Source organism: Sceloporus occidentalis, unplaced genomic scaffold (genome assembly GCF_023333645.1).
Source record: "Sceloporus occidentalis isolate IW3139 unplaced genomic scaffold, rSceOcc1.0.p SCAF_28, whole genome shotgun sequence".
In the NCBI taxonomy this organism is placed as follows: Eukaryota; Metazoa; Chordata; class Lepidosauria; order Squamata; family Phrynosomatidae; genus Sceloporus; species Sceloporus occidentalis.
In genome coordinates, this window is record NW_028317008.1 from 9,796,406 (window position 1) to 9,823,956 (window position 27,551).

Genomic DNA, 27,551 nt, shown 5'->3' on the forward strand with positions numbered 1-27,551 from the left:
TCGACTCCACCATGGCTTTCCATTGTTCAAAAACCGTGACTGTTCCGACATTGTTTGTATTAATCAAAAATACAAAAAGTGAAATAAATAACACATGTGCTCTGTGCAAAAAACAATGCAATCTTGTGAAACAAACTATATACAAAAGTGCTCCCCTTGGAAGCCCCAGCCCTTTGGCTGGTGTGGTAAATTTTTTCCTAAATGGACTGTACACCTAGCCAAAAGGCTTTGACTAGTGCATACAAAAATAAAAGTGCATGGAGGTGCAAAAGGTGACGCATGAAGGGTAAAGTGCAATTCACCTCACACCCTGTGCATAGCACCCAGTCCTGGACCAGAGGCTGGGGACCCAAAACATCCTTGGGGCTTCATGCTTTCCCAGCCCTAAGGCCAGAGAACCAGGCTTTCCCTCTCACAGGCCAAAAGTCCAAGAAGTGAGGCTTACCCCAATAACATGCGGAACGTGTATTGAAGTAAAACAGGAACTAACTTTACTGGGGAAAACAATCAGCACCTGCCTCAAAGAGCCTTTCAATATACTGGCGGTGAGTTATGACCAGCATGCATTACATCATATGTAAAACGCAATATGCAGATCATATGCACATTAGTTAAAAGAGAGAACCACACCAACTTACACAATCCTGCCATCAGAACCAATAATATTGGTCAGACAGGCAGGAGGAAGAAGGGAAACTGGGATCTAGAGAGCTCTGGTGCTCTCACTGTTGCCACCCTGTACCCCTAATCGGGTACAGGGTGACTTAAACATAAATCCAAGCAAAGGGACCAGATATTGCACTGCAATTAGTTTCCACTGTCTATAATAGGAAATACAGCCTCCCCCCAAGTCACGGAGGCTTCCGTGACAGAGCCTTTGCACTGTTTACCACAAGGTAGTATGATAGTAGTTTTTTTAAGTAGATTTGGCATAGACAACAAAACTAGAACACATTGAATTACAGGCAGCAGCCTAAAAAAAAACACACAAAAACTAGATTAAAAAAACTGCTCAATGCTCTTCAAAATGTGCTTTTCTTTAATAAATGATACAAAATGTTGGTGAAACCTCTTATTGAGTCGCAGCAATTGTATGATCAGTCAGATCAACAGAATTCATGGAATCTGGACGTATTCAACAGGTTAATGAACCAGTGAATAAACACAAATTATTGTTAAAACATTGTTTTAGCAGCCAGAACTATCTTTTACTTGCAATACCACTAAGTAGTATAAATCCACTTACCATTTATAACATTGTAGTTTGGCAGTCTTTGTAAGTTTTTTTTTTTGTGTGTTTTTTTAAATGCTTTAAGATTTTTACGCTAGGAAAGTTAAGATAATTGGCCAATGGCATACAGAAATGGAGGTTTTCTAGTGCACACATTACCAATTTTAATATGTAAGCAACATTACTTAGAATACAAAATAACAGTAGGTGACTGTATAATGTAAGGTTTATTTTCATTATCCACAAACCTCCCAAATATTATGCCATCATTCTGTAGATACCTAAGTGTAGTATTAACCATTGAGATATTCTCATTAAGAACAGTGATAGCTTTGGTATTAATCAGTACAGCTTCAGTACATAGAAGGGCTGAGCTGGTTCTGGATAATTCAACATGTGAGGAGACTTAAAAAGATTTTAGCTATACATTATACAGGGCCAGAAAGCTCTTCCTGCAGCAGAAACAAGCTTTCCAAAATGCATAGTGAAGTGAATTTGCTGAAACATAACCCTCCTGCAAAGTCTCCCGTCAACTCCCCATTTAGTGAATTGGCCCCTCTTATTGTGGCTTCAGTATTTGAAATTAAAATTGGAGATTTGAAAGAGAATTGAATATTTGAACTCCCCGGCTGTACTGTATATTATGAAGGACACGCCACAAGTTCTGCTACATGTCTTGTCTGTTTGGTTACTGTGCAGCACTTGGCGGTAATGCTATTAATGGCTGAGCACACAAAGTAATCTCTCTGCCTATTCCTGTCAGAACTTGCCAGCCGGGACACTTGCAATTATTAGTTGTAAACAAAGTGCTCTTATAAAAGATTATTTCTGCGCTACACTGGTACACTTGCTTGGAGGGCCATCTTTTCCTAACGCATCGGTTTGTCTTACTCTGTCATGCTAGTTACGTGATATTGTTTGCTGTATAAATAAATGTTCACTAAAACGCAATGTCTTTTACATGAGGGTGGAACGTCTGTATCTCTATACCGTTCTTTACTTGTGAAAGTTGTGGTGAGATGAAACATCTGTGAGTCAAACACTGCCTCACGTAAGACAAGATGTTTTCTCACTCCGCAACCTGGTCACAGATTCCGCTTGCCTTTGCTTTAACCTCTCCCTGTTTATCTCTGGGGTTTATTCACTAAACAGAGAGTGGGGCAGAGAGTTTGCAGGACAGTTGTGGGTTTAACTCTCCCACTTTGCTGTTCAATTGTTGGCAAATTTCTCTGGTATCGAGCTGAGCTGACCCTGTGTTATTCATCGAGCGAGGAGGCCTTTATACACTGCAAAGCAAACCCTTTTTTCTTTTTAAGCACCAACAAATAATGGGCTTTTGTAATCTTCTCCATGTGCTTCCCTGCAATATTTGTATACACTTTATAAATTAGTTCTAATGTTGCAAGAACCACTTATCATTTTGTACTAAATAAAACAGTCTATTCCCTGAATGAGGTAATACTTAAATATGTAACGCTATTTTGGTTAGACTAAAATGTCTCCATCCTCGCTGATTTTTAACGGGTCATCTCATAGCATGGAAATCTTATAAATACAAATGATTTCCGGGCAGTTTGTTTCCATGCAGGTTTGTAATTTTGGCCTTGTAACTTGGGCTTGGCTGTATTTTTTTTTCCCTAGCCACTGTACTAAAGGGAAAGGCATTTATGAACGGGCCAAGTTGTATTTTTGAACAATGCAGATATTGTCTTGGAGTAAACAAGAACATCTGTGTGAAAATGAGAAGTCTAACCCCCCCATTTGGTTCCAAATCTTAAAGCTTCCAATATGACCAAAGATAGAATGGCGTCTTTCTGCCTTGTAGGTTCACCTCAAGAGCTCGACAACTTTACATATCTGCTGTTATTCTGAATCTAAGGCAGTTTTCTGTGTAGCGTCATCAATTTTCATTCAAGATGTGCATCAGCTGCTTATTGTTGAGCAATTTTGACCAATGCAATTTGATGGAAAGATTTTGTGACCAATGTATGTTCATGTTGTTGATCATTTTTATTCATTGTTATTGTTAGATTTTCCTGCCTCATTGTGACCCCGGTATTTCCGCCACTGACAGGAGCCGAGTAGCCATGGCTTCTAAAACGTAACTGCTGGCATTTCTATGAACCTTTTTTTATATCCTGCCTCCTAAAACAGAAGAGGTAAATAAAGAAGGCCCGCAATATTTTTCAGACTGGTTCTAAAATTCTGTAGAAGTATGTTATGATTTACTATCTGTATATGATTGCAATTAATTTATTCTTTGTCTCCACAGTGCACTTCATAAATTCGAGGGGCAAATTAAGTTCCATTGACAGTGAATCCGAACCAGATCATAGCATTCTGAGTGAAACATTTTTGTAAATGGTAAGAAGGTAATCCTGCAACTAGATGTGTAATTATGAAATTAAGACAACCTAATAGGTGTGGTGCTTTGTAAAGATCCCCCCCCCCCCAGTCTGTTTGCAGGCATCTGACTTTTTATTTATTTTAATGACCGTTAAATATTGGAAAAAAAACCTTTATGAGCAGGCGTTATACAGTATATGTATTAGTATTGTCTATGTTCATTTCTTTCAGTGGCTGTAGCTTGAAAAACCTATGAAGAAAAATGGCTGATATCAGCCCAAAGGAAATTGGAATTTTATCATGTGTTGTGTTTATATGTTACTGGAACAGCCTGTATTGTGGTTTTGTCTTCGATGATGTCTCAGCAATTTTGGACAATAAAGATTTGCATCCCTCAACACCCATAAAAAAACTATTTCAAAATGATTTCTGGGGGACGCCAATGTCTGAGGTAAATATTCATAATTCAATACATCCTTTATTTTATTTATGTCTGTGAAAGGATTATTGTTTTTTTTTTCATAATCGATTAGTTGGCCAATTATCTGCCCCCCCCCAAATATGCCTTATAACCCCCTATATCAGGGCTTGACAAATTTGTTGTGAATCTAGGCGCCAGGTAAAAAAGTTAGGATTTTTTTTAAACTAACAGTTGGTTAGGAGTGATCTGATCATCATCAGCCCACTTACTAAACTCACAGCGTTTGACCTGGAAGCACCCTGGACTTTCAGGTCAGTGCTGTTTTTTTTTTTTATTATGAATTATTTTTTTTTTTTAACTCTTTCGATGCTGATGTTCCATTGGAGCACAGCATTGACTGATATTTAGTCCCCACAAGCTTGTGGGGAAAAATGTTAACCCCTGCAATGCCACGAATGTGTCATACACAAGTGTGGCATTGAAGGGGTTAACGCTGCACTGTCGCTCTCATGGAGCGATCAGGCAGCAGGGGGGTGTTGGGGCTGGTGTCCACACTCATGTGGAGACCAAAGAACCTTCTCCCCTGTCCCTGAAGCTGCCTCTGGCAGCTGGGACTCAATTGCTGGTCTATAGACCAGCCATTGCAGGGAGGGGAGTCTTTGATGACTGCTGTAGGCTTCCATTCCTACAGGAATCATCAAAGGGCTTGTGGGGGCTCGTTTTTGCTGTTGCTGGTCTGCCTGGGCTTCCAGGCAGACCACCAGCAGCAGAGCCCCGTACAAAACGGGAATTGACCCCTAAATGCCGCGATCGCGGCATTGAAGGGGTTAATGCTGCACTGTCGCTCTCATGGAGCGATCAGGCAGCAGGGGGGTGTTGGGTCAGGTCCCCACACTTGTGTGGGGAACCAATCAACACACAACCCCCTTCCCTGAAGCTGCCTGTGGCAGCTGATAACACGATTGCTGGTTTTGCAGCAACCGCGGTTTCAGCCTACAGGATCACTCCATGGGAGTGATCTCAGGCTCGGGGGCGGGCTCTGAGTGGCTGTGCTGTCTGCCCAGACTCCTGGGCAGACAGCAGCAGCGCCCCCGTGTGGTTACTCAGCCTCTTACATCCACATTTTTTTACGGATGTAAGAGGCTGACAAAACCTAGGCGCCAGGACAAAATTCTCTGTCGCCATGGCGACCTGGCGCCTGGGATTTGTCGAGCCCTGCCCTATATGCCACTGTGCCTCTGATATGCATTATACCCCTGATATGCCACTCTGCCCCCCCTAGACTTTCCCCCGTGTTCCATTCTCCTTGGTGTCTAGTAGACAAATGCACAGAAGCCCACCTGCTGCCAGAGAGGAACATCCAGGTCCCCTGCAGCGCTGCGGGGGATCCTGCTCTCTGGCAGACTGCAAACATTGCGCAATGTGCGCAGACAACCTACGCTGCTGCTGGCCGGTACTTTCGCCGGTGCTTCTTTGGATTAATCGATAATGAAATTCGTTGGCAACGGTTTTCATTATCTAATAGTTGGTGCAGTCCTAATCACCATCATGCATTTCCCAACTATGTTCGTGAACAACGGTGATGTTCTAATGTCTGTATGTGGTCTTGTAGCCTCGTACATCTGGATTTGTTGAAACGCCATTGACTAAATAGATGTAGAAGTTAGTAGCCAAACAGCTTATTAGAGCCGGGAGCAAAGCAATCCTCAGAGATCATATAAAATAGAGATCAATAAAAAATAAAAAAAAATAACTTAAAAAGGTGCCAGCAGTAACACTTCTAGGACACAACGACACCGGGCCCGCGCATTGTAGTTATTCGTGCATATCATTTGTGCAATGGGCAACATATATGGGAAATGTTAATGGTAAAAACTTAAAAACTGATACATTAACCCTCTTTCTACACACAGAACAAATAAAAGGCTTTCAAGAAGGTGGCAGAAATAATGACTAATTCATAATTACTAGTTTGACATCTGTTTAATTCAAATAATTAACACATGTCCTAAGCTTTTGACTTTGAAGGTCTCCAACGGTTTGTTGATTTGTGGGATTGGTTTAGTTCTGTTCTAACGTTGCTGCATCCGTTGGTCGTAAAACTCCCAAAGCTTATGAAATCTTTCTAAAATGTATTTTTTAAAACAAAAGTCTGGAGACCTTTCTATCCAAAAACATAATTTTTTTTCATGTGCCATCAAAACTTGATAAAACTAGACATCTTTCTCACAACCCTTTAGTCTTCACAAAACAGTTTCAGATTTTTACATCTGCTGTTAGTTGTTTATTACTAACAAAATAAAAGACCTTTTGAAATCTTAATCACTTTAAGCTGTAAGGGAGATCTTGGCCATGTATATTTATATTAAAAAAAGGCCATGGCCTATGTTCAAAGATAAATTATCAAGTGGTATTAGAGATTTGAAACAGCCTTCTTGGCTCATATAGAGAAGTTTATTGAATATATGTCTTTCAGTTACGAAGACTAGCATTTATTTTGCTAGCTATACATGTTAAGGGGCACTTCAGTGATCATAGGTATTTCAATGCATATGATAGCTGAGAGGTCCCTTTATAAGTGCCTTCGTGGTTCTGCAGAACCCTCCTTAAATGCATTTGCTCGTTTTCCTGCACCCCCAACCCGAACTCAGTCTCAAAACGCATCTCCCTGCATGTGAAATGCTTATTGCCGTGAGGCTTTTAAATACTCAACAGTTGAGTAATCCAAAGTGTTCTGAACTTTACCCCAGCTTTTTATGTGTGTAGCTCTTTAGTCTTTTGTATCCCTATGCTTCTTGGCCACCTCCTCCACCCCGCTTTGGGAGTGCATCGTATCTATCTCACAGACTGTGTGTTAGCGTGCCATATGGACACAAATCTTCTTGGAGTTTTACAATTTTTAATGTAGTTTGTGCCAAAGTACATTTAGCAAACCAGGGACTTTTAAAAAATGTAGCCTTTATAAAGAGAGGAATACGTTTTTAAATAAGAAAGGGACCTTTTACTGATATGCTCCAGCCCTCTATGCACTTTAAAATATATTGTAGAGGAGTGTCACCTTTGGAATTCAGCGAGGATGTATGTTTCGGATACAAAGAGAGCTAGAATTGTATTGCTAATTTTTATTGGGTTGTGTATAATCCAACTGCAAGGAGAAATTGTACCTGAATCTAATGCAAGCTATTGTATATATTCCCTCATCTGGCACTGTTCACTATCCATGTTCTTTCTTTGTACCGTTGGTATCAGAAAGCTACTAGTAGTGCATTTTTCCCTGCTTTGTACACTGATGGAATTTCATTATGCAAGGGATAGAGAAGTGGAACATTATGTATCAATGATCTGCTTTAGTTACATTGTATTGATTCCAGGAATCTTCTAGAAAGCCAGCTCACTTACGTATCTGGAATGAAACGCTCCTGTGTTGTTATGATTAACTTTAAAGATAACAGAAATGGTTTTCACACGATAATGTAGCTTTGCGCAAATTTGAATTCCCACCACATTTGAAAGAAACTGATATACATAGTTTATCAAAAATGTATAATCCAGGTGTGAAGGATATTCCTGATTGTTTACAAATCACTATATCCTACACGTGCAAATGGGCCAAAAAGATTCAGATGAATTTTACGGTTAGTTTGTGCAACATTCATTTTCGGGCAACAAATTACGTTCCCCGCCCACTTAGTTCAGGGGCATTTTTAACTCGGTAGCAACATTCATTGCCTGGTGCTCACATTCTGTCACACTCATTCTTGTTCACTCTCTCACTGACTGGAAATGTTTCCCTACCTTCTCTGCCAACCACTTCCACATCTTAATGTTCATCTTCACGCTTAGGTCCGCGGAGATGCGGACAAAGATAACTTGGCATGAACTTCTCCCAAAGCTGCAGCACTTCCCGTGATGTCTTCTCCCTCGATCCTCCAATCAGGGGAGAGGACGTCGCCAGAAGCCCCACCATTCTGGTAGTTCGCCTTGGGGCAAAATGACAGCTTTCATTTTTAGATTTAACAAAAAATACCGCACTGATAAACTGTCAAGAATTTATGTGCCCTGTTTTGTGTTCTCTCATTAACATTGCTTTTTGAAATGTTTTTCTCTTCTATACAGGAAAGAAGCCATAAGTCCTACCGCCCCCTTACAGTCTTAACGTTTCGCTTGAACTACTTATTTAGTGAGCTGAATGCTGTTTCCTATCACTTTCTGAACATGGTTCTGCATGCTGTGGTGAGCCTGATTTTTCTCAAAGTCTGCAAACTTTTCTTGGATTCAAGAACCAGCCTGATAGCTGCGTTGTTGTTTGCTGTGCATCCAATACACACTGAGGCAGTAAGTACATTCGGGTGTTTTGCACGTATTAGGTGTAGTTAGATACAGATTAAATCTGAATTATTTTCCCCAACCTTTAGACATTAATACTATTAAACAAACATGCCATTTGTCTATAGAAGAAGCCTGTGTGTGTTATTTTTTTTGATAGTTTGGAATTAACATACAAAAAACAACCCCTTCAGGACCGGTGTCCTCGTTACTGCGTCTTCCCTCGAAGACCGCAGTTTTATTTAAATATTTTAATTCCGTGCTCGTGATTCGCTTCAAAGCGATCACGGAATTGAGGGGCAGTGGCTGCTACGGATCGCTGGGGACAACAGTATGAAATTGCCGGATGCTTATAAAGCCACTTAGGGATGCGTTAGTAGTAAATATTAGGAGCATTTTTCCTAAGGTATTAATGGTTATGAGATTGGTTACATCAGAGTGGCATTCTTGTTTTTAATTCAGAAGGTTCCTGTATGTGGTGTGCAGTTGTATGTAAAAAGCTCTTTTAGAACTTTCATCTTTAGAGTTCAGAGTATGTATGTATTTTGGATAAGTGATACTCAACCTGTATGTGTATGGTAAATGTGGTCGATTTGTACAAAGCCACAAAGAGAGGGGAGAAGATCCACACCAAAAAAAAAAAAAAAAAAATGCCTCGGATTTTACGCCAAACCTAAATAGACTGTAAACGAAAATGAAAGGGCCACAGTACCCGCGGGCTTTGCTCTCTCCCGGGACAAGCACTTGAAAAGATAAAGGGTTAAGCTCCGCCCCCCCCTTACCCTATAACCGTACTCACCGGCGCCCGCAAGGTAGTCTACGGATCCAAGGATACGATCGGCACACGGGTTGTTGCTGACCAGAGACGGCTAATAGAAGGATGTTCCAAGCCTCAGGGCTTCAATGCAAAGCAGCATTAGCTGGAGCAGCTGGAGCTAGAGCTCAAGGCCTATGGATCCAGAAATTGGAAGATCAGGTTCTGGAGGAGGCAGATAAAGATCTTTCTCAGCTTTTAAAAAATTTGAAGAGCTATCTGGCTTAGATCTTGGAATGCTGACTCCGCATCAAAATCTTCATTATGTGAACTGCCATTTGAAAGAAGCTTTTTGGTTCTCCACTGGAAGAACTGTTAAAACAGATGTCGTCTGACACTAAGAAAGCGTCTGACACTAAGTGTCGTCTGACACTTCCTCAAGACATCAAACCTAAGTGAAATCTTCCTTTCGGAAGCATAATAAAGAATCCAGATTTCAATTTAAAACTACAAGACAAGAAAGGAAGAGAAGATTCTGACAAAGTAGGAGGTCGCCTTCAGAGGTATCGGGGAAACATGATTCCACACTACCAGCAACCCATGGATACGTCAGATAATATCGGAAGGCTACACCATCACGTTCTGCAAGACCCCAAACGATTATTTCCCGATCTCCTCATACCCGTCAAGAACAAAGAATACGACACTGGGCAAGGTAGCATCAAAACTCCTCAAACAGGGAGTGATAGAACACATTCCGAAGATACATCTATGTCGGGGAGTTTACTCTCGCTTGTTCCTGGTACCGAAGCCAGACGGCTCCTTTCGTCCAGTTTTAGATCTGAAATCGGTCAATCAACATATTCCATACCAACATTTTCGGATGAAAACCATCTCGTCAGTGACTCACATAATTCACAAAGGAGATTTTATGGCGTCTCTAGACTTCCAGGATGCCTATCTGCACGTGCCGATAGCAGAAAGATCATGAAGATTTCTCAGATTTGCAATAAAAACAAACAAAGGCTTAAAGCACTTCCAATTCAGAGCACTACCTTTTGGCCTCTCAACCGCCCCAAGGGTCTTCACCAAAATCCTTACTCCTTTAGCAGCGGAGCTGAGATTGAAAGGTATAGCGGTGGTTCCATATCTGGACGACTGGCTAATAAAAGCGTCTTCTTTGGCAAAACTCTTAACATCTTCAGGACACTATTGCTCTTATCAGAGACCACGGTTGGATTCTAAACGTAGCCAAATCAAACTTAATTCCAACTACGAAGATCCGATTTCTGGGTTTTCTGGCACATTCCACGAGATCCATCGAGGTTTCCTGGGCTTCCAGATCATCAGTCTCTCCGGAAGAGATTTGTAAGGCAGCTACTTGGTCCTCCTGGAATACTTTCATTAGACATTACAGACTGGACATTTCCTCTGCCTCAGAAGCGGAGTTTGGGTGGCAGGTTCTTCACACCGTTAACCGCTAACTCCCTCCCTTTTTGTTTTGGGGTATCTTGATATATCCCGCCGGTACTGCCACTATACGCCGGGAAAAACAGTAATTTTTACTTACCGTAAATTCTCTTTTCCCCAGTATAGTGTCAGTACGTGTTTCCCTCCCAAGTTGTGTTAATAAAGTAAGTTTTTTTTTTTCTTTCTACCTTATGGTCCTCTTGTTATTAAATGACTTGCTGGCGCCGGTGAGTACGGTTATAGGGTAAGGGGGGGCGGAGCTTAACCCTTTATCTTTTCAAGTGCTTGTCCCGGGAGAGAGCAAAGCCCGCCGGTACTGCCACTATACTGGTTTTTTACCCCCCCCACGTGTGTATTTGTGTGTATGTGTGTATATATATATATATATATATATATATATATATATATATATATATATATATACCGTATATAATTTTGTGTATGAATGTGTGTAAGGGTATCTCTTCTTTCTTTCTGGTGGGTCAATTCATGAATCCTGAAACCAGAGCGTTTAATTCTGGTCTTTTGTTTCTTTTGTGAACCCATTATTGTAGCAGCTTTTATTGGAATGGAAAACAGATCATTGTGTGACAGTCTTGCCCATTTAGTAGTACGTGTAAAATCCAAATATTAAGCAGCAACAAAGGAGACATAGTTAAAGCATGCATGTTTATTCCACAAATAAAAAGCAAATGCACTAAGTGCGAAAACAGCAGCCTTGATTTTCTTTGTTAGCATAGGGGCTTTTGTTTAACCCCTTAACGACAATTGCCGGTCCTGGCACGACACGGAAAAGCATGTGCTTTACGACAATTGACGTGCCAGGACCGGCACGTCTTTAAACGGGTGCAGAAAGCGATCTGTTTTCGCTTTCTGCACCCAAAAAACGTTGCTGAATGCCTCGACCTCGAGGCATTCAGCAACGCCGCGATCGGAACGAAGGGGCCATCTCTGGCCCCTCCATGGGGCGTCAACATCCGCCATACTTTGTATGGCGGCGGACGCCCGTTTTAAAAGCGTTTAGGAGGCGATCGATGATCGCCTCCTAAACTTAAATGCTGTCGCTGGAATGCCTCGATCAGGAGGCATCCAGCGACACCAAACACTTACCTTTCGATGGGCTGTGACCGCTCCGGAGAGCGGTCACAGCCGCAGCTGCCGATGATCTTCGCCATCAAGCAAGATGGCCGCTGCCCTGTAACAGGAACCAACAAATTGTAAAAGTTCGCTAGATGGTCCAGACCATCTAGAGAACTCTGGCTCCACCTGCAGGTTGAATATAGGTACTGCATTCAACCATGCAAGTCAATGGAGCTCAGCTTTCTAATCACAGTGTGATTAGAAAAAATAAATTAAAAATAAAATAAAATTAATAATAATTAGAAAAAAAATAGTAAAAAACCAGTAAAATGTAAAAATAATTTCCCACTGATGTCACTATCAGGGGAACCTTCAAGTTGAAAAAAAATGTTAAAAAAATAAAAAAAAAAGGCAAAAAAAAAATATATATATATAAAAAATATATTTTTGTGAGCAAGTCCTAAAATTAGCATATTATCTTAAAACAATTCTCGCATGAAAAGAGTTAAAATACTGGCATATTAAATGCCCGTGGGGTGTCTACTTTTAAAAAAGGTATGATTTGATGGGGTAAATTGAATTGGCCAGGTTCAACAACGTCCCAATTAACACCGGGGGAAGGATGGCCACACACCTAATTTCCAATTAGAAAAATGCACACGTACCAAATGTGGCCTTTTAGTTCCCACAAAAATGACAAACCCATGCATGTGGGGTACCACTGTACTCAGGAGATGTTGCTGAACACATTATGGGGTGTCATGTGACAGCGGCATATACCAGGAGCTGTAAATTCATACATAAAGTAGGTGTGTGTGGGAAAAATACACACACAAAAATACTACTGCAAACTTTGAAAACATGCTGGTGGTAAAATGTGTGCATGCAAAGAGTTAAAATACCAGCATTTAAAATACCCTGTGGTGTCTAGTTTTGAAAAATATATGGTTTTGTTGGGCACACTGAAATGGCCCGGCTCAAAGATGTACCAAATAGGGCATAGGCAGTGGATCCCCAAATGCCAAAGTTCAACATTGAAAAATGCGCATGCCCCAAATGTGGCCCTTTTGCCCCCAAACGGCCAGGCAAAATCATTCATGTGAGGTATCGCTGTACTCAGGAGATGTTGCTGAACACATATTGGGGTGTTTTGTGATAGTGACATATACGAGAACTTTTTAATTCATACCTGAAGTAAAATGTGTGTGGAAAACCAAATGCAAAAAAATGACTACCACAAAGTTTGACAAAGACTGGTGGTAGATATGGTGCATGGAAAGAGTTAAAATACTAGCATTTGGAATACCCTGGGCTGTCTAGTTTTCAAAAATATATGATTTGATGGGGTAAATTGCATTGGCCGGGTTCAAAGATACCCGAAATGGCACATGGGGGGAAGAATTACCAGATTTGGAAAAAATGGCTTTGAAATAGCAAAACGCTACCTGTACTTATTGCCCCATAATGGGTAGAAAAAAGCAAAAAAACATAAAAACATTGGGTATTTCTAAACTCAGGACAAATAGTAGAATCCATTTAGCAGGTTTTTTCATTACCTTTTATAGATGAGTAAAAGATTTTTCAACTAAAAGTTAGAAACAGTCATTTTTTTCTAAATTTTTCACCATATTTTATACTTTTTTTAGTAGTAAATAATATGATACAATCAAAACAATGTCATCTAAAGAAAGCCCTTCTTGTCCTGAAAAAACAATATCTAATGTGTGTGGGTTCAGTAAACGGGAAAGAAGAAAATTACAGCTAAACACAAGCAGCGCAGAAATGTTAAAAAGGCCATTGTCACGAAGGGTACAAAAAGTAAAATCAGCCTTTGTCACGAAGGGGTTAAGCTCTAACACATCAAGGTGGTAGCTGTGTTTGCACTTGGTACACGTACATATTTAATTTTAATATAAAACTTTGTGCCTCTGGGCGGATTTTACTGAGCCCTTATGTAACTGCAAATAAATGATACATTTTATGCGTGCCGATATGTTTTTGCAAGACCTCTTTTCTCTGTGTTGAATACCGTCTCGGGCTGCTCATCCTATTTTATAGCAGATATCAAAAACATCTAGGAAAAATAACAAACATATTTTTTACCCAGCTGTGTCTACAAAAATACAATTTTCTGCCATATCCAGAAACAAAGCTTTCGTGTCTAAGACAAGATAACACTGAAGATAAACTATCCCACAGCCTTCTCAAAGGGCTTCTAAATGAAGTGTATTTGTTCCAGTTTTTTAGTTATGGAGACAAAGCCAATTAAATTTAAGATGTAACAGAATAAACTGAAAATTTCCAGGCACAAAAGAGACTAAGATGCAGCTCAAGTGCCCTTACCCCTACCTCTCTCACAGCTGAGGAAAGCGAGTTCTGCTTAGAAATTAAAATGATAAACATTTCTTAAAATATATACAAATGTAATAGTGTGAAAAAATATCAAATTGAACCAAAGATCTTCGCAAAGTTGAATGCATTGATGTGCTCTGCTTTTTGTTATCCCAGATGATGACATTGATTACACGTATATATAAATATATATATATTTATCCGGTTAGATTTATTGTCCACTAGATGGCGTTGTAAGACTACAAGAAAGTGAGTTATTTTAACTGTGGTACGTGCTGAAAACCGTAATTCATGCATATTTATTTATACTATTCTCTGGCCTGACAATATTAACATTTTTTATTTTGGAAGATATGCTATTTTAAGAGAACTATAAAAATAGTGTATTTACAAAGACTACTTGGCTAACCACAAATCATTGTGGTGTGTCCTTTTTTTTTGGGGGGGGGGGGTTGCTGAATTTTTAATTCACTCCTACTGCTGTTTAATGCTGAAAACCTTCACAGACGTAATTATGTAAAATAACTTTGGCATCCTATTTCATCCGCTAGGTTAGTCATCTAAAGCTCAACAATCTGTTATATATATATATATATATAAACCATAATACCCGAATAGAGGTGGAAGTCGGTCCCGGAGCAGACTTTCCACTTATGCTTCCTCATCGTTCTGCCTGCTATTATGAGCCAGTGTATAACGTATCACAGTGCTCTGCAGCAGCTAGGAGTAAACGGCATGTGAGGGGGGAGAGTTCTGTGTCTCCACAGATATCCATTAGACTATAGCGGCTTTTTACAGTTCCCAGGAGTATAACCCATCAGTATCTGCTTTTGTCCCCTGTAGAAATTATGAAAATCCTTGCATAACCTATTTCTGCTAAGGGTGTGGGCATTCAACAATACTGGGAAACCATTAACTGCGTACCTGGTTTGCATCATACATCTTCTTCATGGCTACATAACTTAAAATGTGATTTATATATTTGTCTTGTCATGGCCCCTTATGAAAAGAGACAAGTATTTGAAATGAAGTTCGAATACGTACAGATCTGTGCAGATGTTTTAGGCAGAAGTGAAAAAAATGCTGTAAAATAAAAATGCTTCCAAAATAGGCATGTTAATTTATTTTTGGCATTTAACAAAATGCAAAGCGAGCAAAAGGAGAAAATCCAATCAATATTTTGTGTGACCAGCCTTTGCTTTCAGAACAGCATGTTTTTTTTTTGTTGTTTTTTTTAACTCGGCAGGTAGGTTGTCCCAAACATCTTACAGAATCAACTACAGTTCTTCTGTGGATTAAGGCAGCCTCAATTGCTTCTCCCCATTCATGTTATTCCAGACCGACTCAATGATGTTAAGATCAGGGCTCTGTGGGGGCCATACCATCACTTCTAGGACTCCTTGTTCTTTACGATGAAGATAGTTAATGACTTTGGCTGTATGTTTGAGGCCAATCGGATTCCTCCCTGAAGATATTGCATGATGGATAAGTATCTGCCTGTACTTCTCAGCATTGAGGAAACCATCTATTCTGACCAAATCCCCAACTCCATTTGCAGAAGTGCATCCCCAAACCTGCAAGGAAGCTCCACCATGCTTCCCTGTTGACTGCAAACACTCGTTCTTTTACCGCCCTTCGGCAAACAAACTGCCTTCTGCTACAGCCACACATTTCAAATTTTGGTTCCGGGCACCTGCGGCCTTTTTCTGCACCCTGTTTCCTTTGTTGGCTTTGCTTCCACGTCAAGTATGCCTTTTTGGCTGCAAGTCTTCCATTAAGACCACTTCTGACAAGGCGTCTCGGGGCAGTAGATGAATGTACCAGGGCCCCACTGTTTTCTACTGATACAGAGCTTATGGCACTGCTGGACACCTTCCAATTGAGAAGGGAAGTAAGCATGATGTGTCTGCATCACTAAGTTTCTTTGGCCGACCACTGCGTCTAAGGTCCTCAACATTGCCCATTTCTTTGTGTTTCCTCAAAAGAGCTCAGACAGAACATCTGGAAACCCCTGTCTACCTTGACATTTCTGGCTGGGAGATGTCTTGTTGTTGCAGTATTAACTACCTTGTGTCTTGTTGCTGTGCTTATTCTTGCCATGCTGTATGACTCGACATTAAACGGTCTTCAGCAAATTGTTTCTGATTCAGTTATTGACCGTGTTTCAACCTACATATTAGATTGATGATCATTAGCACCTGTTTGGTATAATTGTCCAACGATAAACTTAACTTTATGCCTACAAACTACCTGACTTAGGACAAATGCACCTAGAAGAATTGATGTTGTTGTTTTGAAGGCAAACAGTGGGTACACAAAATATTGATTCTCTGTTTACTCACTTAGTTTATTTTTATCATTTAACAAAATGCTATTACCATGTCTATTTTTGAAAGCATTCTTACTTTACATTTTTGCACGGTACTGTATATTAAATATAAAGGGACTTTTATGGTTTAGTAGAGTTTTCTTCTGTTATTCTGCTGTTTTGTGTTTCCATAAATTAGAAGATAATTGATGTATATTTTCTTTTAGTGTGAATGATAGTGTACATGTAATTATCCAACTGCTGTGTACAGTACTAGCTATATAAATTTAGTAAAACTTCATCATGTCCTATCCTGTTCAGTTTTTCACTGAACATGTCATATATCTGCGTTTTGTGCTGTCTCTGCAGGTTACTGGGGTGGTTGGAAGAGCCGAACTTCTCTCCTCTATATTCCTTTTAGCAGCATTCCTCTCCTATACCAAATCTAAGGGACCAGACAATTCAATTGGTAACTATAAATTGTGTAATATTTTCTAGGTTATTTGTTCATTTTCTGGATGATGGTTTTGAAAACATTCTAAATGGTTAACAAAATACACTTTAAAACCAGCAACCAGAACCAAGAAGGGGTACAGGAGTATGCCTTTAATTGAACTCCTGTTGAGGCCGATGGAGGCATGACTGGCAGCATCTTAAATTTTGTGAAGTCTAATATTATGTCCCTTTAACTTACAGTAGGAGCTTGCCCCCAAAAAACCCAAATACACGGCTTTTCCAGTGCCGAGCAATTACTAGAACCAAATACTCATGCATACATGTGCATGAAGCATAAAGTGGTAAAAGTTTGTTTGCTATATCCCCACTTATACAGTGTCATGTAATGGTATAGTTGGGATGTGCACAGCAAACATTTTGAATAAGAATAAATGCTCTGAGGTGCATGAGGCAAGGGGCGAATACAGCCAAAGGGTGCTGGGAGAATAAGCCATGTACACTCTGTTATTAAAATTAGAGATGTTTTATTAATGAACTTATTTGATTTAGTATGGGCCAGTACAAAAACAAAATTAAATTTTTCACAGGAATTTCTCTTTAAAATGGTAATATGCAGGCATATAGCATGATGCCATAACTTCATGCTGACTCCAGTGTGCATTGAAGAAAATGGTATTGTTGTAAATTAGAGGGTCCATATTTTGTATCATTCTTAAAGCTAAGCTTCTGAGTGTGGTGCAGAACTGCACGTTAATTATTCCATGCTTTAGAGATGATGGGCATTTCAAGCACAATGGGAGCTGTACAGAAAGCAGATGACCACATTAGGCCAACATACATTGTTAGAAAAGACTTGGTTAATTTTAACGAGATTATTGTTTTCAGATTCAGTACTGTTATATCTGAACACTATAATGTGTCTTCATTGTTTCGCAACATGTTTGTTGCCATTATTCACTCTATATTGTTCTTTTTTTCTTTCCCAGTTTGGACTCCAATTGCTGTTGCTGTATTTCTGGTTGCGGTTGCAACCCTGTGTAAAGAGCAGGGAATTACTGTTGTGGGGATTTGTTGTTTCTATGAAGTATTCGTTGCTCAAGGGGTAAGAGACTTGATCATTTCTAAAACCATTTACTTGAGGTCTGCAGTAGACTGCCACATTCTTGTGGGCTGAATGGTGAAGGACATTCAGAGTACAATGTGTTGTATAATAATCGGGCATTAACACAGCCTTTTTTTTTTTTTTTTTTTGTAGAATGCGGGAAAGAGTTACATGTTGCTGGTATTGTTTATGAGCATCCCAAATTAAAAACTGACATTTACAAGGTCGTTTTAGTGTAAATCATGTTCTAAAGTATTAATGTCTAGTAAAGTCTGCTTAAAGCACAGATTAATGACAGTCATGCTCAAATTAATTTAACATGCTAGGAACAGCTTTTGGTGAAGGGCATTTTGCAACCAGGAAGCATTAGTATTTACTTTATTGGCACATGCTGAGCAGCACACCCATTAAAGTAAGTGAGACCTGCGCTTCATTTAAAATCAGTGCAAGTAGAAGCAGACAATTGTACATATGCTAGCAAAACATTTATGTCCCAGTGCTCGTCCTCAAAAGGACATACAAGATAGACAAGCTAGGCACATACCTCTGTTTTGTAAATCACCTGATTACCAGAGAGGTCTCTAATCCCTGGCCAGTCCATTGAGCAGTGCCACAGCAGGGAGCTTAACCGCTCACTATCTAACAGCAAAATCTACTGAAATATCATACATTAATATTGACAAATCTGTACTTAATGCCTATGTGTCTGTTTGGTGTTTCAGTACACGTTTCCGGTGTTATGGGATACAATGATACGGATCCTTATAGGTAAAGGCAGCATTCCGTACTCTATGCTTCAGACATTATTAAAGCTCATTGTGTTGATGTTCAGCACCCTGCTTCTTGTGGTCATTCGGGTTCAGGTCATCCAGTCCCAGCTTCCAGTTTTTACCAGGTATGGTGCACACTTAAAATTTGAAGCCCCAGTAAAGCCCACCTGGGGAGGAGGAAAATAAGACCGTAGTCCTGTTGAATGTGACATTCAGCTTTATGTTTCAATTTTTCTTAGGTTTGATAACCCTGCAGCTGTCAGCTCCACACCTGCAAGACAATTAACATTTAATTACTTGCTCCCTGTGAATGCCTGGCTTCTCCTTAATCCATCAGAGCTCTGCTGTGATTGGACCATGGGAACGATTCCTTTGGTGGAGTCTGTTCTTGACACCCGGAACTTGGCTACCTTGGTGTTCTTTGGTGTTTTGGGATACCTGGTTATGTTCAGCATCAGATATCATGGAGATTCGTCAAAAACTGTGCTTATGGTAAGATCATTTAGGTCTGTTATAAAATAGAGTTTAAGAATTTATCTTCAAGAAAAAAATGGTGCTGTTTACAGCTGAAAGTTACTAAGCCGTTTTTCCCTATTTTTGTAGCTACAAACCTATAATAATTGGTAAAATGTGATATAAATCAAGATTCCATCTTCTATATTATGGCATCTTATTCACTTTATCAACAATTTAACCCATAGGGCCTGAGTGTCATTTGTACACCAGCTGTAATTAGTGATCATGTAGCTTAAAAAAGGATACTAAGGGCCCTCGGCTCTAGGGGCCAGCGTACAGAGATGAGGACTGTACTGCTCAACGTTGATTGCCCGTAACACTCGTTCCCTAAGCCCACTGGTTTCATGCTCTCTTGCAATATGCTGTGATATAATAGGGGAAAAGGTTACATTTTATTTTATTCCCTTTAACTGTGCTTTGTGAGACAGTTTGTGTCTGTTTTTTGTGTATGTGACGTGTTCCTTTTGTAGCTGCAAACATATATAATGTATAAATTTTTGGTTTTTGGTCTTTTTCCTTTTCTAGGCTCTTAGTCTGATCGTATTGCCTTTTATACCCGCATCAAATCTGTTCTTCCCTGTTGGCTTTGTTGTTGCGGAAAGAGTGCTGTATGTCCCTAGCATGGGGTTCTGCATACTTGTTGCACATGGCTGGAAGAAATTATCATGCAAAAGGTGGGTACAAATGTACATAGTTAGTAATGTGTCTCCTTATTTTATTCAAAAACCTACTCATGATCCCCTTGTTCGCTATGATTACAGAGCTGTCACTTTAGTTTGCCTGCAAGTTAAAGTCCAAGATAAGTCTTGGTGTTGCAGCAACGCAGCCATTGCTAAAAGGTGTATGAAATCTAGCAATCTCCACAGACAAACATTGGTGGTAAATTGGATCGTTCTGAAGAGCTCAGTGACTTTAAACGTGACACTTTCATGAGATGCCACCTTTGCCATGAGTCAGTTCATTAAATATATGCCCTGCTAGATCTCCCCAATATAAGTTCTATTATTGTGATGTGGATGAAAGTAGCTAGGTGTCACACAGCTATAGACCACACATGCCCATTGAGTGGGGAGGCCGAATGCTGAAACACGTAGCCTGTCCCAGGGCTGTCAAACCTGCGGCCCTTTAGCTGTTGCAGGACTACATCTCCCATACTCCTCTATCAGCCACTTAGCTAAAAGAGCATTATGAGAGATGTAGTCCTGCAGCAGCTGGAGGGCCGCGGGTTGGACACCGCTGGCCTATCCTCTGTAACATCACTCCAGAGTTCCAAACTCCCTCTGGAAGCAACATTAGCCAAACACTGCACATCTGGTATAGCGGAGTAGCTGCACACAAGCCGAAAATCACTACAATGCCAAGCGTTGGATGGAGTGGTTTAACCGGAATGCATAGTGCTTACTGTAAAGTTTGGTGGAGGAGGGATAATGGTCTTTGGCTGTTTAGGTTAGGCCTCTTAGTTCCGGGGAGAGTAATTTTAATGCTACAGGCATACAAAGACATTTTAGACAGTGGTATCTGTCAAACTTTGTGGAACCAGCTTGGGGGGGGGGGGGGAGTCCCTTTTCTGTTCCAGCATGACTGTGCCCAGATGCATAAAGCATGGTCCATGTCAAAGAAATGGCCTGCACAAAGCCCTTAACTTAACCCCATTAAACACCTTTGGGATGAATTGCAATGTCGATAGTGAGCCAGGATGTCTTGTTAAACATCTGTGCCAGACCTCACAGACACACTCCAAAATCCTGTGGAAAGGTTTCTAACCTAATTAAGCATTGGACTGTATAATAGTTTATTTACTTTTTTCATGTTCAAGTTTCAGGTTATTTTATTTATATATATATATATATATATATATATATATATATATATATATATATATATATATATATATTTTATGGCATATATCTACTATTTCCTTAGTCCAACAATTGTGCAGCAGGCAGTTAATCTTAAAGGTCCGCTAAATCATTATTTTGGGTATACACAATGGTGTCTAGCCCTCAATAGTTTTTAGAACATTGCTGCTCTGTTCAAATTTTTGTGGTGGTGAAGGCATGCTGTTTCAATGCCCTTATTGACCATATTGTTTGATAATTTTTTTTTTAAAATTAACCCCTTGGAAGATTTATAAAAGTGTTGCCAGATTACAGACAATGTGATTTGAACCTTAACTCTTACAGAAACAGTTGCATATACTTGGTTGTGTAGCATCAGAACCCATTGTCCTGATTACGCAATTCCCTGAAGATTACCCTGCTTCTCACCACTTTAAGGTCTTGGTTAATGATCTGTTACTGGTATAGATCCAAACACAAACATACTGCAAACTTATATTTGCAATAAGTGTCCCTGTTTCGTATGTCTTGCTTGAGGAGGGGAGAGCATGCAATTGCTGATTCTTATTGCCTTTACAGCAAGTTGAAAAAACTTTCTTGGATATTTTTGGCGCTTGTGCTGTTCACTCATGCCATGAAAACATTCAACAGGAACTGGGACTGGGAGTCAGAATACACTCTGTTTATGTCTGCTTTGAAGGTAGGGTATCATTCCCTTCTCTGCTGTTTTACAACAGTATATGCACAAGACATAGCGTCACTTATAGCTTGAGTTTTATAAATAGAATGAGCCGAGTTTGTTTTTATTAAATAATGATCCATTATATTCCATTGATGTATTTTTAGGTAGGGTGGTATATATCTATTTAACAATGTTTATAAGCGGAAATGTTTTAAAGCTGTTTTTAGAATAAAAGGAAAAAATACTTGCACGGTTTTACTCTTTCATCTGAAGAAGAGACTTCTTCTATGTTGGCCCAACAAGGGGTATCAACTTCAACTAAAGACTCAATTTTCTCTTGCAGCTGACACTTCTGTTTTTTGATAAGGGAACATTCTGTTTTTATATGTTTTGCTATAATTTTTTTTTTATTGTATAATTGTCAGAAAATGGTGTGTAAGATAACATTGCCATGGACTTCAAGGATTGTTTTAGTGGATTAAGTACATTATATACAGTTATATAACAAATAAAATTTGGATTTCATTCCCCATTGTTCTAAAAATAGTTTTATCTGCTAACCTGGAAGTTGCTACTGTCGGCAGGCATGCCGTGTGCCATTCCTCCCATTCAAGCACCACACTGAGCTGACAGTCATGTTAACAAAGTCCCTCCCCAGGACTGTTTGTGTTCTGTAGAATTAACAATTATTGCAGTGACAAAAATGAGACAAAACATACACATAAACAGTCCTTGCTGGTACATACTTACCCCTAAATACTTAAAACTATTAGTATCTATGCATTGCTGCGAGAGGTGGATCCACCAGTTATTAAAGCACAGGGTTCAATACTTACACTAGCAACATATATGCATAATTAAGAGAGAAATAAAATGTTGTTAAATGTCATAAGCTACTTATTCCTTCTGGTAATATGTTTGAATTGCTACACATTAAAGAAAATGTTTATACGTTTATAACCATCTAAAACATGAATATTCTGATGTGTTTTCTTTCTTTGAACATTAATTCAGGTAAACAAAAATAATGCGAAACTGTGGAATAATGTGGGCCATGCTTTAGAGAATGAGAAGAATTATGCCAAAGCACTTAGGTTTTTCAAGCAGGCTACCCAAGTGCAACCAGGTAAAAAAAAATTCAGACGTCTTCGGTTGACTCTGTATTAACATAATTTTCTACTCTGACTACCGTATTGTGATGGAATCCTTATACCCTAGCAGACAGGTTCATGAAGGCATTGCCATTGAAGTCAGTCTTAGCAATTTGCACAGATTCTGAGCTACAGAGTTGATTGGAGGCCAGTATATTATGAGCACAGAGATATATCCAGCCCAATACATTCTCCTGTATGAAAGTTATTAAGAAGGGGAAAATGCATATGGGGGGTTCTGCAACCCCCCCCCATTAATTTTACACGAGTGATACTACAAAAACGTGTATATGATAGTTGTGTGATCCCTAAAAACTTCCAGAGAGCAGGGTGGTCCAGCAGATTTAAATGTCCAAGCACTCAACAGGGGACGCTAGTTGTATCTTACCACGCCTAATAAGTGTTTGAAAGGGACCAGTTCGTCCTTTCCCCTAACTCCGTCAAGAGAGCTGGGTTGCTACAAACAACAACTGTATTGTTTTTCTATTGGGTTACAGAGTTTGTGTTAAATTGGCAAGTGTAAAAGCCACCCCCAACCTTAGAGAAAAAAGAATGTTGAAGTGCTCGGAAACAATTTAATCAGTTGCTGCTGCTAAAAGAAAATAAAACAAACTCAAGCTGGATCTGCTATGTACTTTTGTGTACCCTAGAATGCAACAGTTCTTAAGGATCCGTGATAAAATTGCATTCTAATGGACACAAGGCCCAGTCCGAGAGTCTCTAAAGTGTGCCAAAGTGTTCTGATTACATGCGGTTTGCCAAGTTCTTGTGTCATGTTCGTTTAAAAGTACAAATTATCAAATATACTTCTATTATAGTATTATGTGTGTAAATAACATATATATTGTTGTGCATTTTTCTTGTCAGATGATATTGGAGCACATATGAATGTTGGAAGAACCTATAAAAACCTGAACAGAAGCAAAGAGGCAGAGGAATCATATTTAATTGCAAAAGCGCTTATGCCACAGGTAGAAACAGATCAGATGTCTCCAATGCGCACACTGCTAATCATTTCCATGACGGAGGTTTTAAACTAGTGCTTAGTGTCATCAATGTGGGTTTAGATTTGATTTTGAGCACAAGATAAAGTGGATATATAGTGGAATAAAGATTATAAGTAGATATCCTTTCTAATTATACCAAAACAGATTTTGTTTTCCTTTCCTCATAAGCATGTATTCAAATTAAGCACATAGACACGGCTATTACACTGTAATATGGTCTTCATATTACTTGATTCCCATCAGTGGTCACGCTTCTGCAAAGGCTGCAGGGGATGAAAGCCCCTTTAACATTAACATTAAGGCAAGATGAGCTCTGTCATTATTCAAGATATATTCCTAGACTGTGCAGTGCAATGCCATAGCAGCTATAACTGAATACATTGGTACCTGCTATATAAATTGTCATGGCTATGTTTGAAAAGTTTATAAAGCTATAGAGCTAGAAAATGCATGTGTAGGTTGGAAAAATGTAAACTTCCAAGTTGTTTTGTACTTTCTTCTGTCACCCCATATTATAATTTTCCTAAATTACCCTCACATATTCTTTTAACAGGTTATACCAGGAAAGAAATATGCAGCCCGAGTAGCCCCTAACCACCTCAATGTGTACATAAACCTTGCAAACTTGATTCGGGCAAACGAATCTCGCCTGGAGGAAGCAGATCAGTTGTACAGACAAGCGATAAGCATGCGGCCAGATTTCAAACAAGCTTATATCAGTAGGTTGGTACTTATATTTAACAGATCGATAAGGTCCACACAATGATAATGGACTACAGTAAATTATAATGAATCGTTTTTTATAATCGCATTTTAATACATGCAGTTCCTCAGCTATATGGCAATCTTATATTTCCCAAGTCTGCTAGAAACATCTAAAGCTTGTTTAACTATCCCATGGAATCCGGTAATCTTTATTTGTATTACTTGTATTACCCATAATTTTACTTCATACAATTTATATACCTCCACTATTGCAATCAAAGTGTTACTTGTAGCTCAGAACTTTGCAAATGAATGTCTGCAGTCTGGTTTTGCAGCTATTCTTGCACTGTCGTTTTTCGCAGTTCTCTTGTACAGCCCTATTGATTTTGCCTTCAATGAAGTAACATCTCATGCTGACACTCAGCCCTGCCGTGGATTAATCACTGGCATCTGCCACAAGTTTGAAGGGCTCTGTGGTTTATAGCAAATGGACAATTTTTTGACTGTAAAAGTACTAAAATGCTGAAATAAATTTGTTTTGCTACAGGGGAGAATTACTCTTAAAAATGAACAAGCCTTTAGAAGCTAAAGATGCCTATATGAAAGCCCTGGAGCTAGATGGAATGAATGCAGATCTGTGGTACAACCTAGCAATAGTTTATATTGAATTGAAAGATCCGAAGGAAGCTCTGAAAAACTTTAACCAAGCACTTGAATTAAATCGGAAGCATAAGCTTGCTTTGTTCAACTCTGCCTTACTTATGCAGGAATCAGGTACGTGACCTTGTTGGGTAACTCCTTAGACTTCCGCAGTAATCTCTCCATAATACTGCAGGTTCTGTGTTAGAGGTTAGTTAACAATTAGATTGGTAAAGAAAATAACTTCTGTTTACGTAGCAACACCAATACTCACGGTGACCCTATTGGCCATTGTTTCAGGACACTTTTATATTTCACAGGTTGCTGACCCTTGAAACGCTTCCTTGGCGCTTAAAATCACCCTTTCCTAATCTGCCGCTGGTTTTGAACCAGAGCAGAAAACCATGTTGTGAAAAATATTTTGCTACTTTCCTCTGTCCCGAAGTTTTGAATTTCCTAATCTTAAGGAACCATACAATTAAACGTCATGTATATAACAGTGCTGTGCCTCTGGATGCTATTGAGAGTTTGACTGTATGTAGGATACAGATGTTGGGTTTTCTTGCCAAATAAATGACTGGATGATATCTTGTTTACTCCTTATACTTAAGCTGCTATTGTAGATATTTCTGACTTCTAGATTAGGTCAGGCACCCGTATAATCATTTTAGTTTTGTGTGTTAGAAGGATGAAACTGTAGTACAAAGCCCTTAAGAACCAAGGCTGATTTAAGTTTATTTACACTTAGAGACGCTGCAGCCATTATATGCACTTAAATATAATGCATATGATAGCTGAATGTCCCCAGTAAATAATTGTTTTGCACGTTTTGTCACAGTTCCTTACCCCGTGTATTTACCTCTGCCACATCTCCTGCTTGTCACTGTGTGTGCGGTATACTCACACCAACCATCTCCAGTAATGGCTGACTTATAAAGTTGTATTAATAATAATAAATATGCATACCGTTGTTTAGTAAAAAAAAAAAATCCAAAATATTTGAATACCGGTAAATCATTTTAGGCGGAGCAGTCACCCAACGTATTAAGTCTGTGGCTGACTTAAAAAGGGACTGATTTTTTTAAAATATTCCTTTGTGAGAGCATGTCTGGACAAGGTGAAGCACATCGCAATGTAGTTATTGCAACCAATTGTTACATAAGAAAAAATGGCACAGAGGCTTATATCATTTTGCATGTAAGGAGCCAAGAGCCTAAAATCCAAGTAGTGCTTTTAGTGAAACTTGCCAGAAAAGAATTCCCATGAAGGCTCAGTTCAATGAACAGATGTTGTATATCTAAACACATTGTGGAGTCATTGGTTTCTTGATATTCTGTCTGCTTTTAATTAGCTTTACAGTGTGTACTCCTATTCACAGACAAACGAGCGTCAACTAACGGCAAACCTCCATAATTACAAGCTAATAGTTAAAACATTTGGTTTTAAGAACTCTCACCACCTTTCATACTTTTTTCTTGTTTAATGTTTTTGTATGAATATTTCAAAATATAACTTATCCAGAAATACATTTTATAATTGTTTGACACTTTTTTCCCAACTGAAGGCAATGTCCGACTGAGACCAGAGGCCAAGAAAAGACTCCTGACCTATGTTGAGGAAGAACCGCATGATGCAAATGGTTATTTTAATTTGGGCATGCTGGCTATGGATGAAAAAAAAGATTTTGAAGCTGAAACATGGATGAAAAAAGCTATACATTTACAGCCAGGTTTCCGTAGTGCCCTCTTCAATCTGGCCCTCTTGTATTCTCAGACTGCAAGGGAACTGGAGGCCTTACCTGTTCTGAATGAGTTACTGCGTTACTACCCAGACCACACGAAAGGCCTGATACTTAAAGGAGACATCCTTATGAATCAAAAGAAAGACATTAAAGGTGCAAAGAAATGCTTTGAAAAAATATTAGAAATGGATCCTAATAATGTGCAAGGAAAACATAATCTCTGTGTGGTCTATTTTGAGGAGCGAGATTTGTTGAAAGCTGAACGGTGCCTTGTGGAGACATTGGCATTAGCCCCACATGAGGAATACATTCAACGCCATCTTAATATTGTGCGCAGTAAAATCCTGTCCCTTAATGCTGCTGGACAGCCTGTTCTTCCAGTTGCTGAAGAGTCACCCACACAAGAACAACATGGCAAAGAGATTGAAGAAGAAAAAAAAACTCAGTCTGACAAAGTAAGCAAAGAAAAAAATATACCAAAAACTACATCCACAAAAAGGAAAAACAAAGGGCCAACGAAATCTAAAAACCAACAGAAAAATACTGAGGAAGAAATAAAGAAAAAATCAACAAAAGAAATAAAAGACATTGAAAATAAAAGAGTTGCTGCACTGAAACGATTAGAAGAAATTGAACGTATATTAAGTGGCGACTGA

At 39.3% G+C, this 27,551-nt stretch overlaps 1 protein-coding gene across 2 annotated transcripts; it reads left to right on the top strand.

The window, feature by feature from the left end:
- Positions 1–3,839: 3,839 nt before the first annotated feature.
- LOC149299791 (protein O-mannosyl-transferase TMTC3-like) lies at positions 3,840–27,551 on the top strand. 2 transcript variants are annotated; one of them, XM_089486146.1, is made up of 13 exons: positions 3,840–4,028; positions 8,115–8,333; positions 16,658–16,757; positions 17,731–17,846; positions 18,569–18,741; positions 18,856–19,108; positions 19,658–19,806; positions 21,550–21,670; positions 22,667–22,778; positions 23,671–23,774; positions 24,364–24,533; positions 25,063–25,289; positions 26,719–27,551. In XM_089486146.1, the coding sequence occupies exons 1-13, from the start codon at positions 3,840–3,842 to the stop codon at positions 27,549–27,551; spliced, it is 2,766 nt and encodes a 921-aa protein (XP_089342272.1). The 2 variants fall into 2 exon arrangements, with proteins under 2 accessions (XP_089342272.1, XP_089342273.1); XM_089486147.1 differs by lacking the exon at positions 8,115–8,333.